The sequence below is a fragment of the Manacus vitellinus genome, unplaced genomic scaffold, assembly GCF_001715985.3.
Source record: "Manacus vitellinus isolate BGI_N305 unplaced genomic scaffold, ASM171598v3 scaffold_15_pilon, whole genome shotgun sequence".
NCBI classification, from domain to species: Eukaryota; Metazoa; Chordata; class Aves; order Passeriformes; family Pipridae; genus Manacus; species Manacus vitellinus.
The window spans coordinates 9,091,133-9,108,393 of NW_021939122.1; the positions used below are offsets into that span (position 1 = coordinate 9,091,133).

The 17,261-nt window shown below is 36.7% G+C and overlaps 1 protein-coding gene across 1 annotated transcript in view; it reads right to left on the reverse strand.

Annotated features, from left to right (window-relative positions):
• Nucleotides 1-17,261, reverse strand: part of BTAF1 (B-TFIID TATA-box binding protein associated factor 1) — a 47,553-nt gene that overhangs the window by 22,392 nt on the left and 7,900 nt on the right. The window contains exons 3-10 of the mRNA XM_018069194.3: nucleotides 9,085-9,208; nucleotides 7,922-8,036; nucleotides 5,253-5,399; nucleotides 3,667-3,830; nucleotides 3,253-3,389; nucleotides 2,511-2,622; nucleotides 1,182-1,250; nucleotides 598-687 (exon numbers count right to left, since the gene is read on the reverse strand). Coding sequence (XP_017924683.1) covers nucleotides 598-687; nucleotides 1,182-1,250; nucleotides 2,511-2,622; nucleotides 3,253-3,389; nucleotides 3,667-3,830; nucleotides 5,253-5,399; nucleotides 7,922-8,036; nucleotides 9,085-9,208 — 958 coding nt within the window. The remainder of the gene's footprint in view (nucleotides 1-597; nucleotides 688-1,181; nucleotides 1,251-2,510; nucleotides 2,623-3,252; nucleotides 3,390-3,666; nucleotides 3,831-5,252; nucleotides 5,400-7,921; nucleotides 8,037-9,084; nucleotides 9,209-17,261) is intronic.

Genomic DNA, 17,261 nt, shown 5'->3' on the forward strand with positions numbered 1-17,261 from the left:
CTCCTCAATCTTCCACTCTAAACCACAAGCCCTCTCAGCTGCTTTTACAGCAAAGTCAGTATTAATCTGGACGAGATTCACTATTAGTAAATAAGCTGTAACCGTCAGGTTATTTTATAAAAACTGTTTTCCTTTTAAAAACACTAAACTTTTTCTCATAACAAAGCAAGCAGATTCACAGAGTCACCTTATTGTTCAAGCAAGTAGAATGAGACACTCTAAGATTTCACTAGAGTTATATAATCAACTTGTCAATTTAGTTTCAGCACAGCTTTACCATGACTTGAAAACAGTATTTTCCAGTATGGAAGCTAGTGCTTAATAACTTTATACACAATCAACATATTAATGGTTACTTATACAGTAGTATAGTAGTACTAATACTAGTACAGTAGTATTGGTTTCTGCACAGGCCTTTTAAAAAGAATGTTTCATCAGTGCATACTGTGATGTCAACCAGATAATTTTGAGCAGACAAGTCTCATGGTTTACATTCCCCCAGGTCACCCACTTGCTGCAAAGTTTAAGTATTTTAAGAAGTCTGTTTTCTAAACTTCGTTTAAGCAACGTATGGAGTCTACATGACTGGAAACTTACCTCCTCTAGAGAGCTATCTCCCATTTTACCACCACTTTTACCATGAGCTTTAAGTATCTCTCTCAGTCCAGTACCTGCACCATGTCGAACCTAGAAAAGCGAAATGAAAAGCCAATTTTAAAATACTAGGGAACAGGAGATGTTGGATAACTGAAACAACAGTATTGTATTCTTAATAGAGACATTTCAACTACAGCTGAATTAGTACTAGACTTGTAGGCAGTTATATCAAATCATATACTTAAATGTTCATCTGTCCAAAATCAACCAATTAAGAATTGCTTTGTGACCATAGATTTATGTGCTTTTATTTTGCTTGAATATCAGTATTCCCATAATTCTCACTTAGAGTGACTACTTTACATCTTTGCCCCTTCCCCCAAGTATACGTTATACATCTGTTCTCAATTCCCCTTTAAGTTCACTAAAAGCCAATTTGTCCTGGCTATGTAATCTGTATTTACAGTTGATGTAGTTTTTGATATCTAGCAAAATACTCAAGTTCCACACATACAATTTTGGCACTTCTCTTGAAGCCCTTTTTTTCATCTATAGTTACACCTTAGATACTGCACATGTCTTACCTCCCAAGAAGGGTTGAAGAGGTCATTGCACACCTCTTCACAGAAGCTTTCCAGAGGCCACTCATTTGCCTAAATGCATAAAAAATTCTTAAGTATGAGATTAAAAGAGAAAGGAACCAGATAAACACTTATGATCTTTGTGTATTTAAATGGCATATATAAACCTCCAAAAGCTTAAGTATTTTTCTTCATTACTGGACAGAATTGAAAAAATCTTCTTTCACAGCTCAGACTTTGCTAAGTGCACTGGATCTCTTAAAAAGCTTATGCAGTTTCTGTTAGTAGTGTAAACTCTTCTCTATGGTAATTGATTTTAATGTTCTGGAACTCATTCTCCCTTTAGGAACCATGCTAAGGCAGAAAATTAGGCAAAGTTTCTTATCCTCCCCAGTGATCCTTTAAATTTACAAACTTTGCCTTTAAAGAACATAACAGGCAAGTTGCATTTTGCAAATACACCGTATAATGAAAATGGGTCAATTAATTTGGTAATAAACAGTATCCTATTCAAAACACATTCCACATTTTAGGAAACCAGAAGTGTATCCACTATCCCAAAATTTCCTACCAGGAAACTGACGTGGCTGTGGAAAGGAAATTATATTACCATTAGTAAGTTCACATCATCACATACACAAAGCGACTGAAAGGTAGCCAGCAATCAGCAGCTGTTCAGCCTGCAGTTATCATTCATCTTTCAAATTCATTTTCCAATCATTTTTTTCCCAAATAAAAATGTAATTACAAAACTATGTCTGGAAATTTCTTATTTTTGGAGAATACAGACTAATCTAGATTAAGTCTGAAATAAACTTCCGTGAACCATTTGTATTCTGGTTTAGCATTTCTTAGAAATTGTCAGTTTTTTAGTCTATTGAAGCAAATGCAGGTTTTTCATCATCAACTGTTAAAGATAGAACTTAATTCTAAATTAAGCCTAATTAAAGTAAGGCAAAGATTAAATAAACTGTACATGAACATTTAGATCAAATTATTTGTGGCTAACTGTAATCCTACCATCTAAGTGTTTAGCACAGTTTTACAGTTTAATACCCAGGTCTGACACCTGTAGCCACCCTACTCACATTCATTTGGGTCAAACTGCTACCAGTGGATTAAATATGTTTTCTTCCTCAGTGCTGTAAACAGAGTTTGAAGCTGTCTTGCTTCATTATCTACAAAAGTAAGCTGGCAATGACATTCTTCATTCCATTTCTCTTAATGCTAAAATGACTAAAGGATTTGGGACTATAAAGGAATTTGGCTTCAAATTACTTTGCTAAAAACCTGAATAGTTATTCCTGCTAACAGCAGAACAATACATCATACCTCTTCTTGAACATTTTCTACCAATGTTTTTGAGTCTGTAGCAGGCTGGTTGATGACAACATTTGCAACTTTTTTTCTCTTTTCTTCTGGTTCCCCATCGGTGCTATCATTGCTGAGAAGGAATAAATATAAATTTATTAACTGGAAGTATGCTTTAGGGGAAGTAATTACTTCTACAATTGAAGTCTTCAGATCCAATAAGGTGTGGCAAGAATACAAAACAGAGAGGTTTAACACTGAAATATGCAAGATAGGTAAGTTTACATGAAAAAAAAAATTCAGTGAGGAGATAGAATGCTGTCCCAAACTGACAATCCTTCTCAGATTTTTCCAAGAAACACAGCAATTCCTAAATAAGATCACTAATTTTGTTCACTGCTTATAAACACAGTAGATACAATAATATGCCACTATAAACTAGTGAGGAACACAGCATACATCAGAAAGTTGAACAATAACAAAGTTAAAGATACATCTTCTTAAACCCCCACTTTCATGCATTATTCTCAAGCCATATTTAATAACAGGGACAAAGCACAAATTTCAACTGTAGCATCCCATTATTTCAAGATGCCTCTGAAGCTCCTTAAAGCATATGGAACAAATACTGCACACAAGCTTTTCACCATCAGCCCAATTTGCACATAAAAGATTAAGATGCAAAGACTGTAGGAAGTTTCTCAACAGATAAATCACAATCCCAGCTTAACTGAAATAAAAGCAAACCAGTTCACTATTATACCTCTTCTCATTAGCTTCCACTGCATCTCTGGATCTTTGCTTTGCAAATAGCTTAGCCATTCTTTTGGCTTTATTCTTTTGTCTACTGCTCATACCAGCTCGAAATTCTGAGTCAATTAACTCAGCAGCCTGAAGAGTCTGAAAGAAAAGTCATTCATTGTCAATTCTTTCAATGAAGGTCCTGAAAAATTCTCAAACCCACACTGGTCTCAACTTCCCCAACCCTCCATTTCAAACTCTGAGAGGCAGTTTGACATCAAATAATACTAACAGGCAACTATGGGACATAAGAATTCAGAAGGGCAAAGCGTACCATATTGGATGTCAACCATATTTAAAATACAAATATTATAACCACAGAAGTTCAACCCACTGTATTATTCCTTGCAGTCAAAGAGCCCAAGGTTTTACCTACAGGTTGTTTGTTTACTAGTAAAACTGAAGAAGGGGAATAGTCCAGATCTTCATCATTGAAGAGATCCTCAGTATTCATTCCAATCGCAGCGCCCATATCCAAGCCAAGTTTCTTTTGCAGCAGTTTCCTCTGGCGTGCTATCCTCTCTTTAGGATCAACTTCACCTGGAAAGAAGTTTTTATGAGAAAGATGTGCTGGGTTTCCACACAGATGCATTACTGAAAACTTGCTCAATGCATACAACATAAGCCAAAATTTACAGAATTAAATTGTACTTGGCTAATACAGTCTCTTAAAACACATCACGCTGATACCCAAAAGACCTTTCCTGCTACTCTAACTATACTGCTACTTAAACTGATCCATTTTCAAGCAGAAAATATTGTCCCTGAAATTCAGGCAATTACAAACAGCTTCCATTCTCTACAAAATATTTTTCCTTTCATAAAATCAGCTTAGGAAAAATTGCCAGACTGCTAATTCTAAAGATTATTTAAGTTACTTTACATCCATTCATATCGTCTTACTTGAAAAGGGAAGCTGCTACAAAACAAAGAAGAGAAAGCATTTTCTCACGAGTTAAAAAAAAGTAGCAACTAAAAGTTTGTTTCATTTTCTTATTTTTGTTATATTATATTTTTATTTATTTTCATTCCTAAAGTTATTTATGTGCAATCATATGACACTGAGATAAATATCAGATTTCTATGGACTGAAGCATTGGGTTTCATTAGAAGAGAGGAACCTTGTATAACACCTTATTAATCTAGCAAAAAAGATGGCAAGCAATAAATCAGCAGCCAGGCTTAAGAGAGAGGACACTGCTCAAGTTTCAGCAGCCATAGGTTCTGCTCCTCACTGAGCTGCTGATCTTCAGTGTACACTGCACAGAACCCTTCAATACACAGAGAACAAGGGAATCAGGGCTATGCAGTCAGATCCTTATCTACAGCATCACTGAACTGGAATTAGAGTAGGGAAGTACAGTAATAGCAAAGAAGTAGCTTAGATTAAAATAATTCAATGTCATTACACTGATATAAACCAAGTCTCAACTAAAAAGTTACATAAAAATTAGACAAGTCACTTGAAACAAAAGACATGACACAGGCACTGGTATTTGACCTTCCAACTTCAACAGTCTTGTCACAGTATTTTTCATGCAATCTTTCTATACTTGAAACCTTTAAGCTTTTAAATAAGCTGCATTCTACTTCTCTATTTTGGAACACTGTTTAAATGAAGAAAAAGTGGTGATAATTCCTGCCCTTCTTAATGAAATTTACAGTAACTATAAAGAAGCCTTAATACTGTTTTTTCTGCTCTCTTTCAGGTTTCCACTCTCTTCATCCTGTACACATCATAATTCTGTTAAGGGAGAAAACAAACAGACAATACACACCCCCCCAAAAAAAACCTGTTTAACTTGAAAAAGGTAATGCAAACCACTTATGTTGGGGAATATTTTCTTTTGTTATTTCCTAGCATTCTGAGAATCCATGGATGGTTAGACTCATAAAACTGCCACAACAAACTTTTGCAAATTAGTAAGTTCTCTTGTCTGCAAGTAAAAGATAAAGATATACCTGATTTATCATCTTGGACTTCAAATTCTGCACCAGCAGATCCAAGAAGAGATGCACCATGTTTTAACAACCGACAGATATCAAATCTGTCAAAACGCAACCGATCTGTTGAAGGGGAATCCTCCATAGGACTTTCTGAGCCTGGTTCTAGGTAGAAAATAAAAATATTAAGGACAATATGATGAATTTTTGTTCAAAATTCTAGCAGAAGATTAAGCAAGAGCAAGAAATAATTTCTATCCTCCAAAAGAGTGAGACATACAGCATTTTGATTCATGAAGTGCAAAGGCTCGCTTTTCACAGAGACAGACTTTGTCTTAGGTCACTTGATGTGCCTAACTGAGTAGAAAAAGAATTCAAAAGTTTTTCCCTTGATAAGTTTAGCTTTTTTAAATCTTTGACATTAACACTAGTCCTTCCCTGTACACATACAGTCAATTTACAGTTTGAACTGCATATGACTCACATAGTTCTATCAAGTACCTCACCTATAGCATATTCCTGACAGCCAAGCATCCCTGGTAGGGAAGCTGGAGAGTAGTCTTAACAGGTATGGGAAAAAGTCAGCTAACAAAGGCTGCTGAAGACAACTATGAGCTCTTCTCAAATCCAACTTGAGGTACAGTGCAGTTCAACACTGATACAGAACATATTTGTTCCTCACGAGGAGTTCTTATTTCCTGGTTATGAATTCACTTTCAAAATATTCCCTCTCCTCAACATGCAAACATTAGCATGTTTTGTGGCTCCTAGTCACATGTAGCTTAGTATCCAAATAGATTTGGCTATTCCCACTTAAACCAGCACACTCACATCCTGAATTACAACTGAGAGTACAAATACAGTTGTTGCCTACAAGAATTACAGCATTTAGTTTGCTGTGTTTCCTCTCATTTATGAAAGTTTGTTCATTTACAGCAGGAGTCAAAGTGCACAAAATATCACACAAAATAAACATCGCCTACACTTCATTACACATATACAAAAAGAGAAGTGATTGTTGCAAGCTGAAGAACCTAAATGCAACCAGACACTGTGAAACATGTGTTTGACTACTACCAACAGTCGCTGTCTGTGGTAAAGGGAGTGGAACTAGATGATCTTTAAGATCCTTTCCAATCCAAACTATTCTACGTTTCTATAACTAAATTCTATAACTAAAATTCAAACACCTTTTATTAACTTGATTATCAATGTCCTTAAAGAGCTCCAGCAAGTAGATAGAGGGCATCCAGTGGACGTTTAAAAGCTTTTGGCGAGGTTTCACAGAAGAAAAATAAATCAAAGGAACCAAGTTAGCACAGAACTGGGGAAAACATCCTTTTACAAACTGAAAGGGGGTTAAAGATCTAAGTCAGCTTTGGAGTCCTTTGGGGATCAGTTTTAGAACCAATTCTATCACTCTTTAGCAATGGGAAAGAATTCACTACAAACTCTTCTCCAAGCACAGAGATGACAATAAGCTCTTGGGTAGCCCAAAGTCACAACAGCATTAGGAAATCCAAGGAAAACTCTCAAAACAGACTAATGGACAAAGAACTAGATAAGGTGCAAAATGAATAACCTAAACCATGCCTACACAACAGTGAATTCTGAATTGGCAGTTAACATGCAATACAAATTTTGTAGGGACTTCTGACAGTTTTCTGTATTCACCAGTTCATTGAGGAGTCAAAGTCAGAACAGCCAACTAAGTACTGGGCATCAACAGGAAGGACACTGAAGACATGACAAAGCACACAATTTTGTCACTGTGTGTAAGTATCAGCATTCTAGAGATGTAGGTAGACTGTGTGCAGTTCTGTGCATTTCAAGGAAGACAAGAAAGAAACAGCACAAAGACAAATGAAGATATTTAAAAGACAAAGCAGCTGTCTGGTGAGGCAAGACTGAAGAGACCGTAACTCTTCAATATGAAGAGAAGTTGTTGGAGGAGAGCAAATATGATGCTTTACAAAAATCACAAAGACAGTGGATTAAGGCAAATGCAGAACCTGCTTGTCAAATTCTGTATCAGCGGAACCAGGAGGCACTAAATGAAACAAATACAAGATCACCTCAAAACAGAGAAGAGTTCTGTTGTTGTTGCTTTGGGGGTATGTGTGTGTTTGTCTGTCTTTAATTTAAACAGTCAGTGAATTTCTGGAACCTGTGCCACAAAGCTGTGAACACAGCCAGTACCAATAGGTTTAGACAAAATCACTGACAGTAAGTCCATAACTTGACAATAAAAGAAACTAACATCCCTAACGTGACAATTTCAGATGCAAAGCGAGTACAAACAGAACAAGACTGAGCAAGCTGTCATTTCATCTCCCTCAGAAAGGTGCTCTGAGCAAGGGTACAGCAAAGAAAAGAGTTCCTGCAAAATATAGTGACAAAGTTGATTGGTTAAACATTTCATCATTTTACTAGTTATTCCTTTTGTTTATAAAAGCTTTATGAGGGCACAGAGCACAAGTACAGGAATCTTCGAAGAAACGAAGGTCAGGCACAACTGAAAGTGAACATCTAAAGCCAAAGAGGTTTACTAACAGTCCCACTTACATGCATATAAAAGTCTATGCTCATAAAAAACCAGAATGATACAGTTCCATTGAAAAGTCTCATATTGCAGTCAGTTTGCATAAGATAAACAATGAGTTATACATAATTAGTTTAAGGAGCACCTTGTTTTGATCTTGGAGTTGGATTCCACTCAGGTACATTTTTCACTATTGCTTCAACAGCCTGGCCAGCTGCAATACGAGTATCCCAGTTCGTACTTCTTAAATACACTAACACCTTTAAGGAGAGATTAACAGGTAAACAGATATTTGCTTAAAATGTACTTCCATAAAATCCATCAGCTGTTACACTCTATTAAAACACACTTACTTTTAATGCTATGGATTAAAACAGCAGTCAAAACAACAACAACAAAGGACAGGAAAACAAACCAAGAAATGCCAGCAGCCTTCTCTATAGTGCTCATTTCCTGGTAGAACTCCTGGCAGAGCCAGACATTAAGAATTTAAAATATATTTACTCCCATCAGTGAAACTCAAGCTTGATTTCCTCCAGCTAGTGAACAAGGCTCGATATATTTTCTGCTTTTAATTTGTTTTATTGTTTTCTAAAAGGAAACGTTCAAAAGAGATTAACAGACCTTAAAACTTTGAAGTCATTTAACCCAAGAAGAGAGACAACATGGGTCACTTGAAGCAATATACACTCTTCCAAACTGATTTATCACTATGTCACAAATCTGGAAAAACTATTTCTTTCTCTGAAAGTAGTCTGATATTCTCAGTTACTTGGCCACTCTGATACCATCAATTGTGGTGAGAGCACCTGTTCAATAAGAACAGAACTGAGATCACTGAGCCTTATCCAGCAGTCAGATACAGACTATTTTTAGTGATTTTACTGGATTGGGCCAGATTGAAGTCTCAAACTAATGGAAATCTCTTTCCACTTTCCAGCCCTTTCAAAGACATGTAGCCTTCTATATTTTTAATGCTTTATCACACAAGTAATAATCTGTAAAGGCAAGAGCAGAAATCTTTTAAGGCAGAAGAGCTTTCTTTTATAGAGGAAAATCTGAATTTACAGATTACAGATATACAGAATTGTATCATTACAGAATGCAAAGTGAAACCTCACTTTGTAATAATTTCAAAAGTTGATAAAACAGCAGGTTTAACAGAAGCAGACCCCTAGTTTTCTTCAGTCTCCTACTTTTGGAGAACACAAGACTACCATGCTTTTTCTTCTTCTCACAGAACTCACTCTCCTTTAAACTACTTTTATTCTCACCATTAAATACTAGGGAAAAAAAAAAGATGCTTACTTTAGATAAGAGATTATTCAGTTCATGAGGATGCAGTTTCACTACTTCCCCGAGTTGCTGTGCAGCTGCTTTTCTTGTTACTGGTGTTGTACCGGTGTCCAGTAAAATAAAGAGACGATCAAGCCTAAATATGATTGACAAAAACTGAAAATGTTACACTATTCATAGTTCAGTGCCCATTTCTATTAATATTTCCCCACATTTTTCAGTTTATATAACTCAAACAGAAGAGAAGTTTGCCTGAAGACTGTCAGTTGGCAGGGTGAATAATGTACTATTTTTCTAATAGTAAGCATAGTGGCTTTAAAAGCACATTTAATTTGGCAAGCAAAAAAAATTAATAGAAATTGTCAGAAATGTTAGTTTAAAAAACCTGCAATTATAAGAAAAAAAATTAATTGTTCCTGTCTTCGTTCTGTGACAAAACATTTTCAATCTTGAAACATAAATGCTGTTATGTTGTAAGTGATCAACATCAAATTCTGTCTGATAGAAAAAGCAGAGGGTTCAACTGCTGCTATTGTTCATTATCACTTTTTTTGACATCATAACTTGTGATCTATAGCATCAGACTCTGCTTTGCCACAATAACAAGTTTTATTTTTCACATATTTTCTCCCTAATTACCTGGAATATATAAAACCGACCTTATTGTATTAACAGCTTTGAAATAATCTGATGCTTCTGTCCTTCCCATGAAATACAGGGATTTAACCAGTAGATCTGTTTTCACAGTAACTCTGTATTTAGTGAAAGACCCCAATCATCTATTTTTAGAACAGTTTGCTTATTTCTTGTTTAGAGTTACTGAATGAGAAATAAAAGTCTCTGTTTTGACATAGTTACCATGTAAAAAACTATCTAGATATTCAAATCTATGCTGAAGTTACAAATGTTCATTATTTCCTCCATGACCACTGGGTCAGTTAGAGGTCTAAGGAGTGCTGAGTTTATTCCCTGGGCAATAACAAGTTATTACTGAGTATGGATCTAGAATCTGTCCACAGAGTGCAATCAGAATTGCTCCTTAATAATAGAAATACTCCTCCAAACATTGCAACAATATGAAATTGGACTTCACACAGCAATGACGCTCACCTAGATGAGTTTCATCTGGTACCCCAAACAAACCTTCTTCATACTCTCACAACTAGAGGTATTAGGTTAAATATTTGTTAGATTTAAAAACATTCGAAATCAAAAGCATTTCAGATTTTAATTTTTTAGACACATTTCTGATATTTGTCAGCTTAGAAATAATTATCTTCCTGCTACTAGGTGAGCTCATTTCAATTTCTGCAGAGTAATAGTTTCAATTGCTATGATTTACTAATTAGTAAATTGTTTCAAAGTCACAAAAATTAAACCCCAAATATATCTAACCCAGCAGTTTTATGTGATTAGTCAGTTAAGGAGGAAAGAGCTTCTCACTCTTCCAAATTGCTGACATGTGGACTAGTCATGAGAAACATACTGGTATCTAGTTATTTATCAGTATTTTTTCTTTAGTATTTCTGACAGTAATAGCCCAACCTGATTTGCAGCAGTCAGTACTATTCAATACAAAACAAGGTAGCTTTCAGAGGCATCACTGCTTACTCTAACTTGCTTGTTCTCACCTCTTTCATTCTTCATCTCCCCGTGAAACTTCAGTGTTCCATATTCACGTTTGCCATTTAGCACCACCCACTCCTTTAACTATTAAATTATCTTTTTTCATCTCAAAGTCAAGCCGAATGTGCAATTTTGACCACTTCCTCAGCAAGAATTCATCATGTGTCAAAACAGGAGGAAACCACTAAGTTGGCCTACCCTCAAAAACTCGAATTCCAAACCTAGTTACAACACTACATCTTCACTCCTAAAACCCACAACTTTTTGAAGCTCTGTTACCTCCAAAATATAGTTTGTTGTTTGGGGTTTTTTTTCAACCTGCAGTATGCTTGGTTTGTAATTTGTGATTTTAAATTGCAATACACTTAACTTACACACAAATGCAAATTAAATAAAAAAAATCTTTCAGTTGTCTCACACTCACACACACACATATATATATTCATGAACAGGAAGGCTTCAGCATTCAACCCAGCAAGATAAATGGAAAGAGAATTAGCTAACAACATCTGACTAACAGTACTCCTAGTCCTGCTAATCATTCTTTCTTTCTCTCCCCCAGACTCCCCTGATGTAGACTTCCCAAACTGTTGATAATTTAAAAATCTTAATAGCTCCAAATAAGTGTTGGTGTTGCTGCAGCAGAGTATGGCAGAGCCTGAATTCTGCTTGAGTTGGAAGGGTAGCTCTGCAAAAGTTGCCACTGATCAGTAGTGCTAGTTTTTGGGTTTTTTTAAATTAAAGCTTTCATTCTGAGTTTCATTAAGAATGAAAAAAAAAAACAAACAAGTATCCTAAACAAATTATTTTTGAGTATCTGCAGTTTGGAAAGAAGTTTTGTAAGTTCTGACAAGGCCATCATTCTCAGGACAAACTAACAGTCTCTAAACTAGTTACTAAAGCCAAAAAGAACTAAGTTCTCTCATGGCATCTGGGTCCTGCCTCTTATTACAGACAGTGCTGTAAGCAGGCACCATGTGGCTCACATCATTCACAAATGTAACATAGAACTGTGAAGCAGTGTGGTAAGAGTGTGATGCTCTAAAATACAGATAACATTTTTAATTACTTCATGAAATATTTCAATGCAGTCTGTCAGAAAAATTGTTCTAAGCCTATGGAAGACAAAAGCAAACAACAGAAATACAGAGAGTACTTTGAGGAAAAAAAGATTAAAAAGAAAGTTATATGAATTGTTACAAAAAATCTCAATACCAACAAATGCTAAAAATTAAATACATCTCTAGAACTACTTTTCCTGGACTTTAACTGCTATGATCAGTCCTTCACTTTTTTTAAAAGTCCTTCACTTTTAACTCATAGGCAATGGTTTAGATAATCCTTCCGTCATCTGCTAATCCCTCATCGACTACATCTCACCGAAAGGACAGCAACCATACACAACCCCTATGAGCTCATTACCAAGCACTACCTTACTCAAAGGCATAAATAAACCCTTCCTCTCACTTCAGAAATGTGAGATTTTCTAGACCCTGATGAAGTGTATCACCAAGACACAACTGGAAGCAGCAATTAAAGTTCTTTCGATCAGCATTACACTCAAATTAAGTATTTTTCTTCTAAGAAACACCTTATGAGCTGTTACACTGACATTTGATTGGAAATGTTTCTGACACAAAGACATCAATGCAGATGCTTAAGAACAGGCATCCAGTAGCATTTGAGCCACTTCACTTACAAAAGAGCCACTAAAACTAACTTAGTGGCACTCTCCAGGTACCATGGTGATTCCATCTTCCAGTCACCAGTTTCACATGTTCAGTATTAAACCAAACCCAGGCACAGTCAGCAAGTGCTGCAACAAGTGACTTGTTCTGTTCTTCAAGCTAATCTGCAGTTCTTTGCTGCCAAAAGTATCACCCCAAACAGAGGCTGATCTCCACCTGAAGGGACAGTTGTCATACTATTTAAAGTGAACCTTACATCATTCCTGTGGAAACTGGATGATATGGATTTGAAAGCCCTTCAGCAATAGAGGCATTAGAAAGCTAGTAGCTGGATAATCAGTGACCAGGTCAAGCTACAGTTATGAACAGTTGTCTTCAAAATGGTGGCAAAAGATGATGTGTGCAGCTGAATTGTATAAGGATCCCAACTGGCCCAGAGTAAGTATTCTGACTGGATTGGGTCCCCACAGGGCTCCAAATGACCAAAATTCTAATGTGTTGCTTTCAATCAGTTGAGGCTTAAAAGGGACAGCAAACTGATCACTGCTGCCAGTGAAGTGATCTGTTTGGACTTCACATCTGTGTGCACCACCATGTGTCCAGAAAGAAATCTCTGGCAGTAAAGGCCAACTGGTACAGAATACTGTGTAACTACCCCAGTGTATCCTCCAACCCATTAAAATGTGTGACTGCACAAGAAATCCTCAGTGGTGTCGTCCCTGCAACACTCTGCCTAGAGCTCTTGGAAAAACTGCTAGCTAGTACCCATCAGAAGGCAAGGGAATACTCCAAGGAGTTTGTTGTTGAAATCGTATTTCAACACCCAGAAGCTTCCTCACAGGCACTATTTCTTAGTACAAAAATAGAAAACATCCCTACATTAAAATTTAGACTTGTTCAGGGTTGACAGTCACTGTGAAATTCAACCTTAGTTCTAATGGAGATGCCTGAGCTTTTCTTGTTGACCTGACACTCCTGTGCTGTCACTTCATCATTTGGTCAAATCCCAGCTTGGTCAGCATCACAGCCCTAAACACTCAAGCCCCTACTTAAGTACACATGAACTCTTGATAATCAACTTTCAAATACACAATCAGCCAGCAAGAGAAAAAACACTGAACAGAATTCAGAACAAAAACCAGAAGTGCAATGATACACATAAAGGATGGATTGTGATTTTACTTCTTATAGGTAAATTATAGCCATGAAGGCGGGATTGAGGACAATGGAGAAACCTTGTTTCCTACACAGCAGCTGAAGGAACATCCAGAATAAAACAAGAGTTCCATGACCACACTGGGTCACAGTATTATATGTTGCATATGGAAGCCAACAAAATGCTAAAATTAGTATAATTAATTCCATATGGATTGTATATTCCATATATGATCTACAGCATTAGGTTGTACCAGTTTTACTTGTAAACTACTACATATGTATCTACAACTAACAATGCACCCCAACACATATGGCCAATTACATTACAAACACTACGAGAAAGAACAGGAAATTGAAACAGTTGTCAAGACATACTAATAGAAGAACTGTATTGATAAGTTCCTCGGTGAGAATAAAGTTCCATCTGCTGGAGCAGGTTGGCATTCTTAATGTACAATCCTGACTTTCAACTCTCACTTCAGCTCGTTAGAAAAGAGTGTCTGAGAAACTTCAGGCTCTATCTCGTCTGGGCAGCACTGCACATGCTACTTCTGCTTCCTCCCTTCCCATGACTGTCAGCACTCCTTCCCACAAACAGCAACACAGTCAAAGGCACTCGACTGTTCTGGTCCTCAAGCTAATCTCTACCAACAACAGAAAAGTTACACTATTTTCCCCCTCTTTTGATTCTGAACTCCTGTAACCACATTGGTTACACAGCATCTGTCTTATGCTTTAGGCACAGGCCTCTAAGTAGCACTGAATACATACTTGCTCAGTTTAACTCTTGCTTTTCATGCAAGAACAGCCTAAAGTAATAGCTTCCAAAGAAGCTAAAAACTGAATTAGTTATAGAGAAAGCTTGTGATAACACTAGAAAAGCATTTCTAAAAGATACACAGGGCACATAAAAGATATTTCTGATGCAGTATTTAATTTGAAATATTATATAAGTAATGATGGCAGCCCGTGCAGCCATTTGTTCTTGTGAAGTCACAGCCCTACACTTCAAAAGCTGAGAGCAACACACGAGGCCTGCTTAGTTCCAGGAGCTTTAGTCTCACAGCCTTCTGACATTACTATTTATTTAAAACTAGGTTCCTAATCTACATATTACCATTTATACACAAATTCACACAAATGAAAACACTGAAATCTCTAGAAAGCAGTAGTAAATTTACACAGACCAAATCATCCTGAGTAGTCTGTGAGAGCTGTTGTTTTCTTGGCAGTATTACTTTTTCAACTGAAGTATCTTAAAAAGATCACTAGTGAGCCACTACAATTGTTCGTTTGGACCATGCACTTTGTAGGAATGAAGCTGAAGCAAAACTTTTCACTTCCTCTGTTCCACTATCAAGATTTTTTTTTATTAGCTATGCAAACATTAATACTACTTCATCTATACTTTTAAGACTGGAAACAGAAGCTAAGGCCTACCAAATTAGCTTGCACCTTCACAGAAGGAACATCAACCTTCCTACCCACCTATCCCTACTCCTGAAGGATGGCATTCATTAGTCTTTTCAGGATAAAATTACCAAAAAGATAAACATATACAATGTAACTATTCTGCAACATCTTGTGGCATGAAGTATCTATGGTTCTGCTTTTGGGTCTGTTTTAAACAGAAGCAGATCTTCAGTCCATGTAACAGCAGAATCTGATCAAGCAAGCATGTATACATATAATGCAGAATGAAATAGGAGACTTTTCTGTCAACAGGTTACAACTAATTACACAATTGATTCTCAATCTAATTTTGAGCCTTTTGAACTTTTCTGGGAAAACAACAACTTGATAATTTACTGTTTTGTCAATGTAAAACTATCCTGACCCCCACCTCCAAAAAAACCTTATTTTTAAAATATGGCTCCAAAATAGAACTCCCCCTAATGAAATTGAATCAGCTTCTTCCTCACTCTCCAAACTTGCACAGTTAGTCATCAACAATGAAGTATTATGTTGGTCCATCAAAAAAAAGTAACTAACTACCTAGAGTAAAAGTGCAGATCTCTACAAGTAAATGGAATTGGTAAAAAGCTGGACCACCTACACCCTTTACAGAAATATAGTTACATTGCTATATACACATAAGTACACAATTATGTGTAGCCTGAAAGGAAAGGACCTTTGAAGTTCAATGTTCTGAAGTAAAAGGTGAAGACAATTTCTTTTATTTACAAAAGCAGCAGTGATACTGTATCAGTGTTCCCATGGTCCCGCTGCAGAAAGGTCCATTTTTCAGGAGTTGCTGTGTAGCTTCAAAGGGACACAGACGGGCTTTGCTGTATCTATTAAAACCACACACAAAGGCAAATCTACACATTATCCCTTCTTACAATTACAGAAACAGTGGTGTTCACCAGGAATCATCAAGATGTTACAGCACTCCAAAATGTGTACTTCTGTGAAAGTGAAACAATTCTATACCAACTCACCAGTATTACAGCACCTTTACTGAAGTTCTATACTTTATGTTCAGCTTGTGTAATATTTGGATTTTAAAACTGTACTCTGAAGCAATATCACACTATTATTAACACCAACTTCTTTAGTGCTCCACACTGAGCCAAATCTAAATCAAAATTGTCCTTTGAGTTCCCGAACAGGTGCTAACTACATCTCTGCACAGAGCACTGCTGCTTTCCACTAAAGTAACCTTTCGATAGCTGAAACAGAAATCAGCCTTTCCAACAGACACAGCCTCAGCATATACCTGAAAAGCTCCATTAGATATTCCATTTGGCCCCCATATCATATGTACATTAGCAAAGTTATTTAAGCAGACTGACCAGTCCCAATGTAATTGAAATACTACTCTGTTTTACATGATGACTTTAACATACACAGTAGTCTTATAACAGCAGTCCTTGCTATTTCCACATTCTTATGGACAGATTTGGGGGGGGTGGGAGGGAGGGATAAAAAAAATCCCAACAAGTGTGTAACAAGTTCATTAAAAAATAAGAGTAGACTAAAACAAAGGGATACTTTCTAGAAACTATAATGCTCAAAATAAAACACCTGCCCCTAGAAGTCTTAAAAGGTGTATTGCTGCCACAAATTTTGATGAAGAATGGATTTCCATTATAAATGTGCACACAGAATTGTAAACTTATTCACACGCAGCTTCAGAAACAGAATTTACTTTTGTGATAGCACTTTGGAAGTACAGAGATACTACCAACACGTGACTTGGAGCTAATCTATCACAAGCTTAATTTGGATTTATAGTTTCCTTTCAACTATCCTGTTAGGAAGCTTAACGCGCCCATTTCACATACACACACACACAAAAAAAAAAAAAAGAAAAAAGGCAGGAATTTGTGCTCAGCGTTTTTTATAAAACAGCTCTGTTAAGACATACCTCTGTATCTGTGAATGCTTTAAACGCTGGCACACCCCAGAGCACACGTGTGTAAGCAGATACTGCCCAACATCTTGAGGCAGAGCCAGAACACACTAATCACTTTTCTCCATGAAAGTCTAAGTCTATTTTATTTTTGTTACTTTATAACTAAGGGCTCCGAAAGGCAAAAACGGTTTCTTGCCAGTTTTTGAGACTCACTATCGTAATCGCCTATTTCCTAGCAGTTTAACCACCCTGGGAAGGACTGGCCAAAAAAAAGGTGTCCAGTGCAGGAGGAAGCCCGGGACGCCCCAGGCAGAGCCCCTGCAGCCCGGGGAAGGGAGGGGGGAAAAGGAGTCACCCCA